Source organism: Haliotis cracherodii, unplaced genomic scaffold, assembly GCF_022045235.1.
Source record: "Haliotis cracherodii isolate W230 unplaced genomic scaffold, xgHalCrac1.p SCAF_47, whole genome shotgun sequence".
Taxonomy (NCBI): Eukaryota; Metazoa; Mollusca; class Gastropoda; order Lepetellida; family Haliotidae; genus Haliotis; species Haliotis cracherodii.
The window spans coordinates 295,364-316,414 of record NW_027266305.1 but is presented as its reverse complement, the minus strand read 5'-3'; the positions used below and the strand labels follow the sequence as shown (position 1 = coordinate 316,414).

Below are 21,051 nucleotides of genomic sequence, written 5' to 3'. Positions count from 1 at the left end.
ATGACTGAGTTTTTTCCCCCCAGTGTTTTCATGATGGACATAAAAAGTATTGATTCCTGCTTGAATAGGGGCGTAATTGGTAATTGTATGTTGCCAGGTAAATAAACACAGCATTGTACGGGATTGTCTCAACATGAAATTAATCTGAACAGCAGCAGTCACTTGAGGAACAAAATGTTTGAAGTAGAATAATTGTGATGGATGGCCGATTGACTCCAGCAGTAGCCCGTCCCCATGTGATATATGATGTTGGGGATAATTACGACCCCTTGTCACCCCGATTTGCAAGTCTACGTCTGGTGTAAGTTGTTTGGCCATCTAGCGATCAATAAAACATCTATCTGAATAGGGTGACAGACCATTGATTGACGATAACATAGTCACAGGCGGTGACCATCGCAATCCAGTTGCCGTGTTCTGTTACCTGTCAGATGTGACTGTTTCCGATTGGCTTTTGTCAGATCAGACTTCAGTGTTTGCTTGAGAAAGCTGAGTGAAAATCAATTACTTTGATACTGTTTGCCTGTCGGTTTGATGTTGGTATCAATAGTTATTTGTTATTGATATTTAGGGTTGGCTACAGTTAGGAGAGGTGATTCTGTCAGAGGTGACTGGCATTGTGAGGGGGATGCTGTAATCAATGCTGGCTCTAGGTAGGGGGGCCTGAAAAGGAAATATGTTTTGAAGTACATGAATACCTTAATTGGGTGATGATAATTCATTAGGTAATGAAAGGTACCATTGTGGATTTCACAACATGTCATTTGTCAAATGTATTGTGCAGAATTTCATACAAAGGATACAAAAAGATTCACATAAAAGTTGGTTTATCTGCCTAGGGCCAAACAAAAAACATTTTGAGCCATTTGCTGAGATGTACCGGGGAGATATACATAACACAGTTTCCAGTGTCATTTTAGGTTCATCACTAAAACAATTGTAAATTAGGAAGGGACAGACACCCCATGGGGATTCCTTGTTAAAAAAAGCTTGTGCAAACCGTGACTTGAGTAATTATGAATTTGATGAAACTTATACATGATCTCTCAATCACTTCCAGGCCTCGACTTAGCTATAAAAACATGCACCATTGCAACTTTTATTGAAAAATGCAACTAATAGTCATGTCTACATGCAGCAAGTGCATGTCATAATGTTTCAAATCTGAGTTTAACCTATACTTGTACCTGCAACATCGACTTTTGAACGCCTTCAATACCTCCAACAATTACTTACCACACAACGTCAATAATCCCTTTGTTAAGTTATTTTCATGCTTTTTTTGCGGCTTGGCGTCACTAAACAGTTAGCACTTCAAGATCATGTGCTCATATTTCAACTCTGATAAATTTATGAGAACAGGGTGCTTCCTGGTGTTGTCTGGGTCAAACAGATTTTCATGTCAACATGCTCCTGGTGCAAGTTAAAGTTCCTTAAATCCAGCCCTGACTTCAACAACAATATAAGGTCAATGTCACTAGAGGTCAAATTATGAAACATGGTTCAAATTTGAAATTTCAGATAAATTCATGAAAAATCAAAGTTTTTTTCATCCGTTAAGATAGATTCAAAGCTACTAATTCAACACCCATCATATATCATGATTGAGTCAAATGTCAAGGTCGCTATGAAGGTCATTAAAGCATGGAATGAATTCTAAATAGTTTCATTCAGGAAGTATTCTTGGTATGGTGTGGAAACTTCATATTTGTAACAAATAATGTTCTGGCATGTGATTGGATGACATTGAAGGCCAAGGTCACTCAGTGGGAAGTAGACATTGGAGAGGAAATAGGCTAGCAGACTGTTTAGCTGTTATGTTGCATATGAACATATCATGGTTATTTGTTATTGAAAATTGAAATAACTTGTCATGGGATAATTCACTGATACATCAAGGTTTGATGTAACTATTGCACAGCAGGTTGACGTATCAATATGAAACGTTTTGTTTCAAAGTTGTTGCTACATCAGTAGGTTATATTATCTGTCAGTCCGTCTGTTAGTGCAAGATGTCTGGAGCAGATCTTGAAGACTGTACGATATTTCTCCACCAAGTTTGGCACATAGATAGGTCTAGTGGTAAACTTGTGCCTTTTGATAGATTTGGATTTTTGGAAAAACTATTTTTCAAGTTTCCATAGCAACAACTTTGACTTTAGACTGAAAATGCCGGTTGTGCTCGTTTCCTGAACAAATCTTGAAAACCATACAATATTTCTTTACCAAACTTGGCACATAGATAGGTCTAGTGGTAAACTAGAGCCTTTTGATACCATTGCATTTGACATGCAATCAATATTACTAGTGGACGTCTTGATTCAATGACTATGTCCTCTTGTAATAAATTTTCAATAAATTTCATCTGTTATGGCATCTGTGGTATTTTCACTGTTATAAAGCCTTTAGATGTATCTCAACTTGAGATTCTCAAGTTTAAACATGCAAAAGAGTGTCAAACTTTGGTCTTCAGAAACTTTAGTGGCCTGAGGATACTTTTGACATTTTCCCCCACATCTGATTGTCTCTCTTTCTCGTGTTCCAGAAAACGAAGATGTGAAACGTACAACATTGCGTGAGCTGAAAATGCTCCGCACATTAAAACAGGAGAATATTGTAGAGCTCAGGGAAGCATTCAGACGCAAGGGAAAGCTGTACTTAGTCTTCGAATATGTGGAACGGGTGAGTACCATTATCAAGACATTGGCTTAAACACATGACAAGAAGTGAAGATGCTATACCAGGCCATGTTTGGTGAACTGCTTGATTCACACTGCATCTTCCCCGGACAACACAGGAAGACATGGGGAAGTGGTAAGTCTGATGTGTTACTACATAATGGTAGCAGTTGGCCAAACACTAGCCCACAGTTGGCTCCTAGCATCACTTCTTGCCCAGGTAGGAATAGGCCCCAATGCAGTGTCAATAATTTTAAAACTCAACCAGACAGTCAGGCAGGGGGCCCATAAGTGTTGCTTGTCCATCTACAAACTTACCTGCCCCCATTCAGACATATTTAAAAATCACGGAAAATCAGAGACAAACTGCATCTGGATTCAGTTAAAAAAATGCAAACAATTTCTGGAGTTTGATAAAACTGAATACGAAAAAAGTATCTGCCAGACAGTTGGGCAGGTGAAGGAAAATTTGATGCAGACCGACAGAAATGTTACCAGCCACGGGCAGGCGGACAGGCAGTTGTTTCAGACTCTGCCCTTATGTCCCATGCCTGTAAGAGGCAGCTAACAGGAGGATCAGACATGATGGCAGATAGAGATTGTGTGACATTGAATGTCTACTGGATGAACTGGTGTTCTTACCATCAACCACTGGATTGTCGGGCCCAGATTTGAATACTCATCAGCACTACAAACTCACATTTTTAGCCCACTAGTCCTTATAATGATAACATAGCAAAACCCTTAAAAAGAGCAAATTTCTATAAGCCCTTATGATACCTTAACCAGTGGACAATTTGGCAAGGACTACAGGACTAGTGCCAATTTCTAACTGCTTATAGACTTCTGCGATATAGCCGTTATGTTGCTAGCTTGGGGGTTGAACTACTTGACCACCTGACTATGATAGTCACAGCACTAAGTATGCGTTGTAAAACAGGTTCAGTTGCAGGCATGGATGTTGCTAGGCTAGTCTTAGAACTATGGCTGTCATAGATTATGTGATGGCAATTACCATGGTTTTGACAGACATTGTGCTATGATCTCTCTGTAAACCGATGCCGTGATGTGCTTCGTTTGGTTGTGGAAACATTTATCTCTGAAAGTAGATTATTTATCTTGGGACAAGGACAGCCCAGATGTTACAATTTGCTGTGCAGAGTTGCGTCCCTTTGGAAAATCTGAATCCAATTCATTTCCGTCTTTTCACCGTGATTAGTACAACCTGCGACATTATCCACTAGTCCGAAGCCCCTGTCTACTAAATGTTCTTACGGTCTAGTAAGATCAGCTTCTAATATCTTCTAAAAATGATGAAAAAATTGGGTAGTAGACTCTTATTATTCCTGGTGTGTCAGCACCATACCTGTGCTTGTGGACTTCACCGAAGTGGTAAACGTCTAAGACCTGCATCACTTCGGGCTTTCCTCCCACATCAATATGATCAAGCTGACATGCTGTGTTATAACTGAAATACTGTTCCAAGCACGGTTAAAATCCAACCAGTGTCCGAAATAACTGCCTGCCTGCGGCAAGTGACTTTTCTGGCTGGCTGCATGAAATCTGTCTCCACCTGCCCCACTGTCTGACAGATAATTTTAAGACTACTTACGCATTTAGTGTTCCTGGTAGATTCTCAAGTAATTGTTTGCATTATTTCAACTGTATCAAGACATGATTTGTCTCTTATTTTCCGTGAATTTTCTCATGCTGTCGTTGGCGATCCATTACTTATGGTGGATGAAGGGAAGGTACTACTCTAACATTGCTCAGTCTGGTCAGTTTTAGTGTGTTGGGATTGATGTTAGGACACAAGGTCAGAAATACTTCTTAGGGCCTCGAGGGGGCACAGGTGGCCCAGTCGTCTAAGGTGCCACGATGCGCTGTGCAGAGTTGCATCCCTTGGACACGCCAGAAACCTATGATTGTGGGTTCGAATCCCGGTTCGCCCTGTTTATGTTTCTAGGTTTGTCAGCACCATACCCGTGCTCGTGCGTTTCACCGAAGTGGTAAACGTCTGAGATTTGCATCACTTCGGGCTTTCCTCCCACATTAAGCTGACATGCCGTGATATAGCTGGAATACTGTTAAAAGCGGCGTAAAACCCAACTCACTCACTCACTCTTAGGGCCTCGAAAACACAGTATGCAAGGATACATTTAGATTCAATAGTGTCTGAATGCAGACAGGTAACTGTAAAGATGGTCATGCAACAGGTATGTGTCACCTGACCGACTGTCTTGTTGGGTTTTAAAATTATTTCAAACCCTGAACCCAACCCAACTCTACTCACCCACAAAAACTCTATTACATGTTTGTCTGTGTTTATTAACTACAATGTGCAGTTCATTTTCCTTATCTGTGTTGGCATATAACTTTTCCCCAGTCAAAGATTAGTGTTGATCTGGAGAACGTGCTCCTGCCCACGACAAGCAAATAAAGTCAATAGTTAGCCAGTTTCTCAGAGATATATGTGTGCTGTACAACCATGACGGCTGAATCAGAGAAAGTCAACAATCTGGGATATATATAAATAAATAACAGCAGCACAAACAACTTGGATCGTGATAGATGGCAGCGAGGTAGCGAGTCCGATATCATGTCAGTGAACCTATCTCCCAGTGCAAGTCTAACGGATTCTTGACTTACACAGATGTGGGTAGCAGGGCCCCCTTTTGTGTGGGGTTAGTGACCCTGACAGTAGAAGTAGGTATTAATCTATGTCAGGAATACCCACATTGTGTCTCCCCATACATTGCATACCGTCCTGTAATACCTGGCTAATATTAGCGATTTGATTTACCTCCCATTAAACAAACTGCAATAGGGGTGAAGGGATCAGGTATTGGTGAGCACGCTGAGAGTCGGCTTGCATTGCTTGAATAATAATCAGTAGTCGCTGTGGTGTGTGGTATGCGAGTCCTCTGCTTGTCCGGACATGTGTTGTGGGTGGGGTGGCCCTGATCCTAGTATAATGGACTCCTGATCTGTTGGGAATCATTGGGAATGTAGTGGCATTGTCTGGACTAGGAAGTGAGGAATGGGATATGTAGATAAGGGGTATCCTATGGTACAGTGGGCACTGTACATGGTATCCTATGGTACAGTGGGCACTGTACATGGTATCCTATGGTACAGTGGGCACTGTACATGGTATCCTATGGTACAGTGGGCACTGTACATGGTATCCTATGGTACAGTGGGCACTGTACATGGTATCCTATGGTACAGTGGACACTGTACATGGTACACTATGGTACAGTGGGCACTGTACATGGTATCATATGGTACAGTGGGCACTGTACATGGTATCCTATGGTACAGTAGGCACTGTACATGGTATCCTATGGTACAGTGGGCACTGTACATGGTACACTATGGTACAGTGGGCACTGTACATGGTACACTATGCAATGGTAGAAGTCGTGTTTCTTTCACATGTTGTAATAGCTGAGTGAAATTAGTCTGCCAATTATTGTCTGTCCTGAAATGAATCTCCTGACCAAATTGTGTCATTTCTGTACGTTATAGTGATTATTTAGGGGGTTAGAATTTTTTTTTCTTTCCACTAGTCTGCAAAATAATTACATAGTTGCCATCTACTGTAGATCTTCACAATGGTAAAAGTGGTAGTCCACAAGGAAATTAGTCCTTCCTGAATTTTACTATTTTCAGTACAAGCAAACACATTAATATCAGGTCAGTGGGGTAGCCTAGTGGTTAGAGCTTTTGCTTTTCATGCCGAAGAACCGGGTTCAATTTCCCACATTGGTACTATGTTAAGCCCATTTACCGTCGTGATGTTGCTGCAATATTTCTAAGAGGGGTGTTAAACCATATTCACTCACTATGTTTATTTCGATTGAGCTACAAAGCTCTATTTTTCAGAGTTTTTATTTTAACATTCTGAACTACACATCAGTCTCTGACATTATTTGGGGGCAAGGTTGGCCCAGTCGTCTAATGCGCCACGATTCGCTTGGGAATTTTTTTACCAGAGACCTGGCAAAATGTATTTAGATACACATATAAAACAATCTGGTCATGCGTCCACTGAAGTCCACTGAACCTTTATCTGTATTCAAACATAGGTCAGGAGGAATGTGTGCAGTCAGAAAGAAATGCAAACATTAGTGACTTGTAGAGTACCTGAGTTACCCGTCCCATCCCAGCAAAAAATATGTCTGTTTTCCCCACTAAAAAGTTGGGGTCATGGGTGGCCCTGTCGTCTGAGGCGCCACAATTCACTGTGTAGAGTGAATGTGGGTTCAAATCCCGGTTCAACCTGATTATGTTTCTAGGTTTGTCAGCACCATACCCATGTTCGTGGCATCACTTCGGACTTTCCTCCCACATTAAGCTGACACTCCATGATATAACTGGAATACTGTTATAAACGGCGTTAAAACTCACTCACTCACTCACTCACTCACTCACTCACTCACTCACTGTACGATGTGCTCTGTGTTGCAGAACATGCTGGAGCTGCTGGAGGAGATGCCTAACGGAGTGCCGCTGGAGAAAGTGCGGAGCTACATCTACCAACTGTGCAACGCCATACAATGGTGCCACTCCAATGAGATTATACATAGAGGTAGCTGAACTTACAGAAACATACATTGACATCATATCAAAGCCTGGAATTTTATTGTAGTAATATGTTTTTAAAAAATCATAATTTTTTTATTTGAAGTTTACGTCATATACAGCTTTTCCATTGGACGAAAGATTGATCATGTAACCATGAATGTGACGTTTTTTAGTGAACAAATGACACTATTTGACGTTAATTCATTTTTCATAAGACCATGTTCTTGAAGATGTAAAGACTGACGGACTACTTCCACATTCCTGGGGGGGCACGGGTGTCCCAGTCGTCTAAGGTGCCGCGATTCGCTGTGCAGAGTTGCGTCCCTTGGGAATGCCAGAAACCTATGATTGTCGGTTCGAATCCTGGTTCACCCCGATTATGTTTCTAGGTTTGTCAGCACCATACCCATGCTCATGGGTTTCATCGAAGTGGTAAACGTCTGAGACCTGCATCACTTCGGGCTTTCCTCCCACATTAAGCTGACACGCCGTGATATAACTTGAAAACTGTTAAAAGCGGCGTAAAACCCAACTCACCCACCCACATCCACATTCCAGGGGAAACCCCTGGGAATTCCTTAGCATGAATACATACAGAAGAGTGTGTTTCTGATCATTTAGGCACTTTATCTTGAACTCAGCATTTTAGTATACATTGAGAAACGTCAGAGAGTTTGACTGCCTGATCATTCTCGATTATCCTTGCTACAACTCATCCTAATGAACAAAACGAAGAAATGCACATCCAAACTATCGTAGTATCAACTCGATCCGTGTCTAGGCTGACTGTGACCATGACAAATTGTTTTTACTTGCCTTTCGTGGCACTCCATCAGTCTGTCTGATAGAGTAACTGCCCTTTGTCAAAGGAAAGCTACTCTAACCCTAGTCTATGAAACGTCGCGGCCACGGTCAGACGTTGTTGATAGTCGGCCTGTCCTGTCATAGCGTTGCGAAGTGTAGTCAGATGTATACACAGCGACAAAACGAAACAAGGTAACAATTCAAACATATTTCAGCCAAATACAACTATTTTTATTTGTTGAAAAGATTCCAAGCCGCAGAGGTCTACAAGAAGAGATATGTTAAGTGATCCCGCTTGATTAGTGCCATCACTAAATTGTTTCGCAAATTATATCTCCAAAGTTGCCAAAACTTGTAAAATGCCTTAGCTACGTCACAGTTAGACACTGATTTTCGGTATATTAGACTATTCTTTTCATAATGATAGCAATTATGCCTGTAGTTAATTCTGACTCGATTGCCGAATGACTAGGGCTATGTCATGTTTGTTTATAAACAGTGAAAGTAGCCCCTACTTTACCTTTGATATTTGCATCTCTATCCGCATATGACCCTAACAGATATTTTTTTTATCAGTTGGCTTTATCCTGCCGAGAAATCCACCCATAATATGATAAAAACATGTAACCGCCACAGGTTCACTAACAACTTCCAAAATCTCTCCCAGTACGTTTATAGCGTCAGCCATTTTAACGTCTTGTACTTGATGTGAATGTATTACGACGTGCTGTCATTGTGACTGACTTACTGAGGTAGTTCTAAACAGACCTTTCTCATCTAAAGGTGATATTATTTAAATACATGTGTTGTGTCAGATGTTTCTGAAGAGCAAGTTGTGCATATACATATACACATGTCACATCTCTTTTTGAGGAACTATTTTATTCCGCGATAGAGCTAAAAAAATGTGATAAACAATTATAAGAATTGATTTCACTTTGTGTGATTTCATTGGGGTATGAACCATCATAGAGTGATGGCCAACCTCGCAAGCTCCGACGTTCATATAGGTTAGGCCTCCCTCTATGAAAGTCAATGTCAAATCTTAAAAAAATACCATTTTTGAAATATTTTATGTTGTCTTCAACTATATTAGGCTAGTTCATTTTAAAAAATATAATTTAGAATTTACGTTATTTTTGTATATACCATGTTCGCAGTATTTTTTGTTGTATTATTTGTTGTAATTTCTTTCCTTCATTCAGAACATTTTCCTTTCGAACTGTCTCACCAGTAATGTAACAGGTAAAAAGACAGTCATGATCAGGTAGAATGATGTAGGTTTCACGGTTTCCTTATGTGTGTGAACTGACATGGAAGTAATCTTTGGTTGAGATACTCAATACATACTGATTGTAGGGTGCTGTTGGTAAGTCAAACAGGACCTCTAGCATTCTACATGTTTCCTAGCCAGATCTTATATACATCCAACCAGTTGTGAAACACCGTCACCTTCAGTGTACTTGGGCCATTCAATATGGTTCATACCACATCAATCATGTCGCTTGTTTTTGTGTGGAGCTGAAAAGAAACCAAACGAGGCCAAGTTGTTTGGCTATATGTGGCATTGTTAGTGTATCGTGGAGTCAAGTAGCCGCAAGCAATGTGTATTACTTAATACCCAATACAAGCCTAGGTTATAGCAAGTATAGAAGTGTGTTAGCAGATTCTGGTCTGACCGAGGAGTTAGTTGTTGAAGCTAGAGTGCAGCATGCTAGATTAATTGCAGCCTTTCCAGGCAGACAATTAAAGGGATATTTGTTGTAATATAAGAGCTAAGTCAGTGGCCTGTTAGCCAGAGTGTTTTATTGGGTATTTGGGATGTGGAGCAGATTAATCTTGTGGGGTTGAGTCAGGCTGAATTAAGTTGATAGGTGATTGTAATGTGTCAGTGGAAGTGTTTTTGATGTTGGTTGATTTTGGAGTGTGAAGAAATGAGGACCTAATACATGTTATATGTATTTGTACAAGTTAAGAACATTACAGACTTAGAATTTGTATTTGAATTCACGGTATTGTTCTTTGAGAAAATTATGTAATGGTCAAAATGTTTAATTCTTTTTTCTATCAATTATGATAGCTTAATTGGTTAAGGAGGTATCAAATCTGGTTTCTAGAATTTCCACAAATTATGTATTATATATAACAACAGCAATATACAATATTAAATAATTGTTATGGTTAGGATGTTTATTTAATTTCCTGGGTTTGAATGTTATGTTTCATTTTTTGATGATGTGCCAATTTTACATCAACCTTAATAAGAAGGGAGATAAGCACAGATTGTTTGTGGTCATGTCACCATGTGCTTAAGCAGCATGCAGGAGGAAGTCATGCTAGGAGCCAGTGAGGTCTAAAGTAATGGTAAGGCACATTTAGTCACTCATTTGAAAATTCATGAATAGGAATTTGTTTATAAATGCATCTTCTTAATTTCTACCATACACAGTATCTTAATTCTTCATAATTGAGGGTTTGTGGCTGGTTTAAACTTGGCTCATGGAAATACACCCTAGACTTCAACTTTGTTCATAAATACTCTCATGGCCTAAAGCTATGAAAGGTATATGAAGTGCAGTTTATTTAGTGCTGTTAAGGCATTGTTTCTGTACATTTTATTGGACTATTATGTACTTAGTGCAATTTCCAGGTTTGTGTTGTACACCTTATTGTTAAATGTTCATGTCTTTGTAAAGTAAACAAGCCCAACCTAGTATTACTGCTTTATTATGAAGTTAATGTGTAAATTTAGGAAATTCAAAAGCCATATACTCAATGAAATCCTTTCTATTTGTTACAGTTAATCTAATGTTTGTACATGAGAGTTGAGACACAAGAATAAGAAAGAATAAAGAATCAAGATTGTTTGGAACTTCATGTAGTAATCAACAAATAATGTGTACTCTCAATATCGATAGCTCATGTCATTCACATGTTGCTGTTATGTGGTGATGTTTATAAGGCACAAATTGTATATTTACCTTGGAAAATTCCTTCCTGTGTTGAAGAAAGTATACCTTGGTTTGAAGTAAAACAGTGTAGAAAAAGTAATTGCACTCTATGAACCAGTTACGTTATTATGGATAATAGTTTGTTTTGTATACCTGTTACCATGGTTACCACCCTTCTAGTTGCCTAGGGGGGCGGTCGGGTAGCCTAGTGGTTAAAGCATTTGCTCGTCACGCCGAAGACCGGGGTTCGATTCCCGACATGGGTACAATGTGTGAAGCCCATTTCTGGTGTCCCCCGCTGTGATATTGCTGGCATATTGCTAAAAGTGGCGTAAAACCATACTCACTCACTCAAGTTTCCCCAAGCTAAAGGACTCAGTCTTTTATCCAACATCTATGTTTTCAAGAGCTCTCTAACTATGCTGTGGCCACAAGGAAATTCTGTCATTGTTGCCAGGGGTTAGTGGACATGTTCAAGTGAGATGTGCATTCAAATGTTTAGATACAATAATGTTAGCAGAATTACTAGAAATTCTGTTGGATTTGTATTTTCTGGCTGTTTAGCTTTCATGGTGTCAGTAGGTTAGATGCTTGGTATTAGTTATTCGATAAATATTTGGTATTGTTTGACTCAATTCTAGTAAGCATGGTTAAATGCTTCGAACAATATACTATATATTCATTCAATAGAGATCACAGTGATTAATAGCATTTTTGTAATTTGGTAACGTCTAATGAGTCGTTGATGTCAGGAACATAGGATTTATGACCAGAGCTCGATTTAAAGAACTTGATCTATCTTGGATCGGGTGCATGTTGCACCTGGTCCCATAGATCTATCAAAGTTGGAACATAGGCTGGCCTGCTGCCCGTGTCACAGAAACATGTGCACACAGTCTTGAGGTACCCCTAGTTTGATGATTTGTATGACAAACATCTGACATCAAGTCTCCATTAGGATTGTGTTTGGAATGTCATTCTTGATGTGATGTTGCTGTGATATCTTCCAAAGCAACGCGGGACGTTACTCACTCATTTCTTTGCAGATATCAAACCTGAAAACCTCTTGATAGGAAAGAATGATGTCCTCAAGTTGTGTGACTTCGGTAAGTAGGACTCCGTCAGGAGACGTGTGGAGCGATCTCACTAAAATCAGATCTAAGTTCTAGCTGCCGCTAAACAAAGATCTGAGGACATCCCACTACGGGTCACGAACCTTGACCTCCCACTGAAACGACTAACAAGAAGTCGACATCAGCCAATTAGAAAGCAGCTTTCTCGAGCTTTACCTCACTCGTTTCAACCCGGCGACTTCCATTTCAGACAACTCTTGAAAAATATCTTGTAATAGTTCTCGATTAAAATTTTGAACACTGAACAAGCGAACATTCCGGAATGTCTTATGTATCGTTGCGATTGTATGGCAATGCTTTCCACGTACTGTGCAATGCCTCCTCTGTTCAAATGTTTCAAAACGAGAGATAGATGATAATCTTGACGGAATCAGTCATATGGGCCGTAACTGTCATTCAATACCCTGTGTTAATTTTTTCGAGGTTGGTTAGAAAACACATTCCGACTGTCCGTTTCATGATTTGGTAAGCGACACTTTGATTGGTAGGATGAAAGGTCGTTCTGACGTGACCCGTAATGGGATGTCCTCAGATCTTAGTTTAGCGATAGCGACAAGGACTAAAATCTGATTTTACTGAGATAGCATGTGGAGAGAACCAGATATCATTTCTACTGACATGTGTTTATTGAGTGACACCAGAAACATTATTACAAGTCAGATTGAGAGCAAATGAGACGTAGTTAAAAAGAACAATTTTGGCTTAATAAAACTGACAAATTCTAAGTTGTGAATCCTTTGAAAAATCAATGTCAAATTTATCAAAAGTTTTCGATAGAATTACATTTAAATTTGTTTTATGACCTCCCAAAACTTTGGGTTACATTGTTTTGACTAAAGATTCCTTGAGGAAAGGTTTACTCAGCAAGCCAATAATCCAAAAGATGAAACTTTCAGCAAATGTCAATACCTACTTTTCTTTAAAATCAGTTTGGGTCAAGGAATTGCTTATTTTAGAATGAAAATTATTTGTAAAGTTGCCTCTAATCATCCTTATTCATGCATTAGTGGAACCACTGAGCTTAATGTTTTAGATAGGTATTAAGTTTGTTGTCTAATTATGAAATTACCATGGTCCAGTTCCACAAAGTGATCTTAGCGCTAAGTTGATCGTAACTCCCATTCTGTAACACTGACTTACGACAATCGTAGCGCTAAGATCGCTTTGTGGAACGGGGCCAATGAAAAGAGCAGCTGTTAGTGATGTGGAGAAGGAGCTGTAGCTGTCCCTGATGTGACTTGTGGCGTCTCTGTTGCAGGCTTTGCCCGGACCATCTCTGGTGGCACCAGCGGCTTGTATACAGACTACGTGGCTACACGGTGGTACCGGTCTCCAGAACTGCTGCTGGGGTAAGCTAATCATCTATTTAGAATGTCTTGTATCAAATGAGTCTAACTCACCCTCTCTCTTGCAAATGAACTGCTATTTGTTCACATCTGTCTATCATTTCTATATGGTCATGAATCTACAGTATAAATATTACTTAGATCAGTAACTATAATCATTAAGAACCCAAAATGTCATTTAAAATGTGGTCAAATATAACAAATGTTATATTTGGGATAACACTTTCTCAGTATAGTACAGATTCCAGTACTTTTTGGTTGAGTCCCATCTGGGATTCAAAGCCACACTGCCAGAGTGAGGCACCTAGTTGCCAGCACACAAAGTCAGCAAGTATAACATTTGTTACCATGTGTAAAGTATGACTGCCCAATCTAAAGGAGTTGAGTTGGTTTTTCAGCCAGTGAGATGTCGGGTTTCTAAAGTGATTCATTTCTTTAGTGCTACAGTTGGGAAATTTTGATCCTAACCATGTTGACCATCGAAAACCCACATGGAACACAAATATTCCTCAATAGATGAGATGTAGATGCCATAGAGCTCACATATGATGAAGTGTATTAAATATTCACAACAAATATCGCATAGCCTTTATTATTTTCCATTCAGAACTGCCCAACCCCTAAACAAAGTGATAGGGTGTTTACAATGTGTGACTTGTTTGATCATGACAAGCATGGCATTGCTCATAACGCTGTTTGTCTGGCTCAAATTGCCAAGTTCTAATGTCGTTTAACTTCAAGTAAGCAGAAGTCTATTTGTACTCTGTGCTCAAAGCAAGACATTTATGCTCATTACAGAACATCTATGCTCTGTGCAGATCATCTATGCTTCATGTAAGACATTTATGCTCCATGCAGAGCTATTTGTTAAGCAGGACATATGTGGTCTATGTAGGACGTCTGAGCTCAACTATCTGCTTCATGTAGGACAACTATGCTTATTGCAGGACATCTATGTTCCATGCAGATCTATCCTTTATGTATACAGATGTGCTCTATGTAAGACATCTATGCTCACTGCAGGACATCTATGCTCAATGCAGATCTATTCTTTATGTAGACAGATGTGCTCTATGTAAGACATCTATGCTCACTGCAGGACATCTATGCTCCATGCAAATCTATTCTTTATGTAGACAGATGTGCTCTATGTAAGACATCTATGCTCACTGCAGGACATCTGTGCTCCATGCAGGACATCTATGCTCATTGCAGGACATCTATGCTCCATGCAGATCTATTCTTTATGTATACAGATGTGCTCTATGTAAGACATCTATGCTCACTGCAGGACATCTATGCTCCATGCAGGACATCTATGCTCCATGCAGGACATCTATGCTCCATGCAAATCTATTCTTTATGTAGACAGATGTGCTCTATGTAAGACATCAATACTCACTGCAGGACATCTATGCTCTATGCAGGACAACTATGCTCATTTCAGGACATATATGCTCTATGTAGGAATTCTATGCTCTGTGCTTGACACCTGTGCTCTATGCAGGACATCTTTGTTCCATACAGATCTTTTCTTTACGTAGGACATCTATGCTCTCTGTAAGACATCTATATACATTTCAGTGCTGCGTACGGCAAGGCGGTGGACATCTGGGCCATCGGCTGTATCCTGGGAGAACTGAGTGACGGTCAGCCGCTGTTCCCCGGGGAGAGTGAGATTGACCAGCTGTTTGTCATACAGAAGGTCATAGGGCCACTGCCCCCAGACCAGATGAACATGTTCTACAAGAACCCCCGATTCTCAGGGCTGAAGGTAGGAACAGGAATGTCTCTAAGATGTGAGAAGACATTTTGACATTCACAGGACGATCTCTTGGGCAGTTAAGAAAGATGAAGCCCAAAGCTTTTCTTATTATATGAATTGAATAGCTGAGATTTTTAATGTTGACTTACCGTATTCGACGTAATAAGCGCCCAGGGCGCTCTCAAAATTAGAAATAGGGGGCTCTTTTTAGATTTTTTTGGGATGAAAAAAGATAAGAGTTGAAAGATAAATTTCATGGTTTATGCTGACAGCCGGAAATGTTTATATACGACAGATATATTTTTCCAGAATTTAATTGCCCATAATTAAGGGTGCATATAACACGAGTGCGTATTATACACGAACAAATAAGTCTTGTGCACATTGATCAATTGGAAGGGTGCTAACTGGGATTATTCACCAGCCAATATATTAGCAAATATCGCTGTGGGCGCTTATTGGAGTGGGGCGCTTATTACGTCGAATACGGTAAATGTAAACTGAAAAAAACAGAACATTCTGGAATGTCTATGATAAGGCCGAGATTATATGGCAGTACTTCACACATGCAATGCAATGTCTCTTCCGTTCATATGTTTATCCCAATGAAGTGAGATATAGACGATGATTTTGATGAATCTGTCATACAGAATACCCCATGTTAACCTTTTCGAGTTTGCTTGATTAGAAAACACATTCCGACTGTCACTTTCCTGATCTGGTAAACGACGGTGTGATTGGTCTTATGAAAGGTCATTCTGACCTGGGCCGTGATGGGATGTTCTCAGATGTCACAGTGACTAACTTGGGTCAAGTGGACAGACTTTGAATTGATTGAAGTGTCGAATTAACAAACTTGTGTTACTGAAACTAGTGTGAGTTGTGTGTCTTCATCACAGAAGTTGTTTTATGAAACTCCGGGGTCTGTATTCACAAATGTGTTGTTTGTGTTGTGTTTGTAGTTCCCAGCAGTGGCAAGTCCTCAAACGATAACCAAACGGTATCTGGGAATCTTGAATAGTGTCCTCATTGACTTCGTGCAAGTAAGTAACAGCACAGCATGATTACTAGACTAACATCTAGTCTCTGAAATGAAAATATCTTACAGAAACAAAAACAGTTCTTAAATTATCTTAATAAAAATAAAATAAAAAGGAGCCCAGGGACTCTTTCATTTTCAGACTGAAGTAATCTAGACTTGCCAAACAGTATAGACTTGCATGGGCTTTGTTAGATATGTTTGTATCAGGGTCTGTATGACAGACAAAATGATTTGCCAAAGCCATCTTCCCGAGGCAGGAGAGGTAACTGACTTTAAAAGTCCGGTTTCCACCCTTGCCGAACTAGGCTGGAATTACTGGGCTTGATTGTAGCGCCACCAGTGGCTATAACCAGTTATGTCCCTTCTAAGCCTCTCCTATGGCCCAATCAGATTCCACTTCTCGTATCACTTGTTTGCTTCACACAAAATGGTGGTGCCCAGTCAGGACGATCTGATCGATAATCAAGATCTATATTGTGATAAAACGGGTCTTACATCGCGAAATGCATCAAATCGCATGAGCACCTTGATTAAAATCATGAAAAGATTTGGAAAATATCTGCCGACAACGAGCTGACGGTGCACATGCTTTGCAAATCCTGCAATCGACAGTTTACGAACCAGATTTCAATTTTGGTGCACGCTTTTGATTGGACTATGCATAGCCAAAATGTAACTCCATAATACCAGCCTAGTTCGGCAAGGGTTGAAACTGGACTTTTAAAGTCAGTTAACTGTCTTGCCTTGGGAAGATGGCCAAATCTGATGGAGGCAAGATTGTCAGACCGCCTCTGTGTGTGATATTTTAGCCTTTCATTCTTTCCTAAATTCCAATAGTGTAGCCTGATTTACATATTGGTATTGATGACAAAGTTTACAAATGGCTGAAACTTTACTGAATGTAGCATGAAACACAAAGTTCATTTACTTCATCATCAGCATTCCACAAGATTCTGTGTTTCCATGAATGTTCCTTGTGTGTTCCAGCGAACACTGCAACTCGACCCACTGGACCGATGTCCCATCGAGGAGTGCCTCAATCATGACGCATTCGTCACAGAACAGCTGCTACATCGCAACAACCACGTCTCCATCAAAAACTATACCTCAAACAAGAAGCGGAAAACTGACATCACTGATGACATCACTAGGTAAAACTAACGTATCACACTATATGTTCTCTGGGTAGTTGAAAATTATGTGGTACGGTTCTATTTAGCGTTGTATATACAAGGTGCAGGTTTGAGAGGACAGGGTAATGTTTGGCTGATTGATTGAATGGATGGATTTGTGTAATACTTTGTCATTGTCTTCTGCTTCATGAAGGTGGATGGTACAGTTGTACCCCAGTAGTGCTACACAACACTGCCAGTAAGATTTACAGCCCTGTTGGGATTTTGTGGTCAACAGGTCAAGAGGCAATCAAATGAATCAGGTGGTCAGACTCACTGACATGGTTGGTGCACGTTGTATCCCAATTGCATACGTTGATGCTCATGATGTCAATCACTGGATTGTCTGGCCCAGACTCGATTATTTACAGTCCTCCGTCATATAGCTGGAATATTGTTGAGTGCGGCATTAAGCAACAAATAAATAATAAATTAATGAGGTGACGTATATTTTCGGCTTTAACCAAGACGCACATACACACATATACATCAATAGAACTTAGATTCATTTAAGTGGCCTAAATCTCTGCATTCTAAACAAAGACATGTTGTGGCATAACTACATCAAATTATTGTTGCTGTTTGATGACCTGATCTCTGTCTGTACAGTGAGAACATGAAGAATACTGACCGGCCTGGCACAGGGGCAGGGCAGGAGAACCAGGTGTTTGAAGCGGAGAAGATGGACACAGATGAGGAGAAGAGCTATGTGATCCAGGGAACCTCTTCCTCCACTGGAGACATGAAGTTCCTGAAGCAGGTGCGAAACCAGTCCACTGCCAACTCGGCCAACAAAACCAGTGTGGTGCTATGTCAGGTCAAAGGTCAGCAACACGGGGAGGACGAGGCTGAGGAGGACTTTGGGGAGGGGGGCAGTGCCAGACCCCAAAATCGAGCAGTAAGCAGAACAGAGATTACCATTATGGATGCTGATCCCAGGCAGGGAAACAAATATCCCGAATCTAAGAAGTCCACGTTTGACAATCGCCATCAAAGTACATTTCAAGATTTTCGTAATGGAAATATTTTGGAGTCGAATGCAAACTCTTCTAAAAATCGAACTCAAGGACATCCAGACTCAAGTGCTATGCAGTTGTCGAATGATGACAAGATGGACTGGACAGTAAGTGACTCTCGGTACATGAAAAAGAGAGAAAATGTGATGGACGTGCATCAACATGAACCTCCGGGCGGTGGGGAAGAAGAGGAGTTTGAGTCCTCGCCCCGGGGAAAGAGCAATACCTTCACCATCAGTCTTCAGGCCCCTGGGCAGGGGCATCCCACCGGTGGAGGTGGTGTGGGGGTTTACCCCACGGGCGGAGGTGTAGGAGGTGGGGGGAAGGGCGGTAACAATGCTGCCAGTCCGAGAATGGACAGGAAGAAGGTGAGAAGACGCACATCACGAAGCAGCACTCAGGTACATCACAGCAGGTTGCTTGTTACACTGGTGATGGGATAGTTGGAGTATGCTTGTTACACTGGTGATGGGATAGTTGGAGTATGCTTGTTACACTGGTGATGGGATAGTTGGAGGTTAGCTGGAGCAGGTTGCTTGTTACACTGGTGATGGAGGTAGTTGGAGGTTAGCTGGAGTATGCTGCTTGTTACACTGATGATGGGGGTAGTTGGAGGTTAGCTGGAGTATGCTTGTTACACTGGTGATGGGGGTAGTTGGAGGTTAGCTGGAGTATGCTGCTTGTTACACTGATGATGGGGGTAGTTGGAGGTTACCTGGAGTATGCTTGTTACACTGATGATGGGGGTAGTTGGAGGTTAGCTGGAGTAGGCTGCTTGTTACACTGGTGATGGGGGTAGTTGGAGGTTAGCTGGAGTAGGCTGCTTGTAACACTGATGATGGAGGTAGTTGGAGGTTAGCTGGAGTAGGCTGCTTGTTACACTGGTGATGGGGGTAGTTGGAGGTTAGCTGGAGTAGGCTGCTTGTTACACTGGTGATGGGAGTAGTTGGAGGTTAGCTGGAGTAGGCTGCTTGTAACACTGATGATGGAGGTAGTTGGAGGTTAGCTGGAGTAGGCTGCTTGTTACACTGGTGATGGGGGTAGTTGGAGGTTAGCTGGAGTAGGCTGCTTGTTACACTGGTGATGGGGGTAGTTGGAGGTTAGCTGGAGTATGCTGCTTGTAACACTGATGATGGAGGTAGTTGGAGGTTAGCTGGAGTAGGCTGCTTGTTACACTGGTGATGGGGGTAGTTGGAGGTTAGCTGGAGTATGCTTGTTACACTGGTGATGGGGGTAGTTGGAGGTTAGCTGGAGTAGACTGCTTGTTACACTGGTGATGGGGGTAGTTGGAGGTGAGTTGGAGTATGCTTGTTACACTGGTGATGGGGGTAGTTGGAGGTTAGCTGGAGTAGGCTGCTTGTTACACTGGTGATGGGGGTAGTTGGAGGTTAGCTGGAGTAGGCTGCTTGTTACACTGGTGATGGGGGTAGTTGGAGGTGAGTTGGAGTATGCTTGTTACACTGGTGATGGGGTTAGTTGGAGGTTAGCTGGAGTAGACTGCTTGTTACACTGGTGATGGGGGTAGTGTGAGGTTAGCTGGAGTAGACTGCTTGTTACACTGGTGATGGGGGTAGTTGGAGGTTAGCTGGAGTAGGCTGCTTGTTACACTGGTGATGGAGGTAGTTGGAGGTTAGCTGGAGTATGCTTGTTACACTGGTGATGGGGTGAGTTGGAGGTTAGCTGGAGTATGCTTGTTACACTGGTGATGGGGGTAGTTGGAGGTTAGCTGGAGTAGACTGCTTGTTACACTGGTGATGGGGGTATTTGGAGGTTAGCTGGAGTATGCTTGTTACACTGGTGATGGGGGTAGTTGGAGGTTAGCTGGAGTATGCTTGTTACACTGGTGATGGGGGTAGTTGGAGGTTAGCTGGAGTAGGCTGCTTGTTACACTGGTGATGGGGGTAGTTGGAGGTTAGCTGGAGTAGGCTGCTTGTTACACTAATGATGGGGGTAGTTGGAGGTTAGCTGGAGTATGCTGCTTGTAACACTGATGATGGAGGTAGTTGGAGGTTAGCTGGAGTAGACTGCTTGTTACACTGGTGATGGGGGTAGTTGGAGGTTAGCTGGAGTAGGCTGCTTGTTACACTGGTGATGGGGGTAGTTGGAGGTGAGTTGGAGTATGCTTGTTACACTGGTGATGGGGGTAGTTCGAGGTTAGCTGGAGTAGACTGCTTGTTACACTGGTGATGGGGGTAGTTGGAGGTTAGCTGGAGTAGGCTGCTTGTTACACTGGTGATGGGGGTAGTTGGAGGTTAGCTGGAGTATGCTTGTTACACTGATGATGGGGGTAGTTGGAGGTTAGCTGGTGTAGGCTGCTTGTTACACTGGTGATGGGGGTAGTTGGAGGTTAGCTGGAGTATGCTTCTAACACTGATGATGGGGGTAGTTGGAGGTTAGCTGGAGTATGCTTGTTACACTGGTGATGGGGGTAGTTGGAGGTTAGCTGGAGCAGGCTGCTTGTTACACTGGTGATGGGGGTAGTTGGAGGTTAGCTGGAGTAGACTGCTTGTTACACTGGTGATGGGGGTAGTTGGAGGTTAGCTGGAGTATGCTT

At 41.5% G+C, this 21,051-nt stretch overlaps 1 protein-coding gene across 3 annotated transcripts in view; it reads left to right on the top strand.

Annotated features, from left to right (window-relative positions):
• The window catches only part of LOC139441873 (cyclin-dependent kinase-like 5), a 65,502-nt gene that overhangs the window by 25,791 nt on the left and 18,660 nt on the right, over nt 1-21,051 (top strand). For 2 of the 3 annotated variants that reach the window (XM_071222620.1, XM_071222618.1), the window contains exons 5-12: nt 2,546-2,682; nt 7,152-7,272; nt 12,070-12,129; nt 13,415-13,505; nt 15,087-15,276; nt 16,230-16,310; nt 17,297-17,460; nt 18,091-18,898. In XM_071222620.1, the coding sequence (XP_071078721.1) occupies nt 2,546-2,682; nt 7,152-7,272; nt 12,070-12,129; nt 13,415-13,505; nt 15,087-15,276; nt 16,230-16,310; nt 17,297-17,460; nt 18,091-18,898 (1,652 nt within the window). The remainder of the gene's footprint in view (nt 1-2,545; nt 2,683-7,151; nt 7,273-12,069; nt 12,130-13,414; nt 13,506-15,086; nt 15,277-16,229; nt 16,311-17,296; nt 17,461-18,090; nt 18,899-21,051) is intronic. The other variant, XM_071222619.1, reaches the window with a different exon arrangement.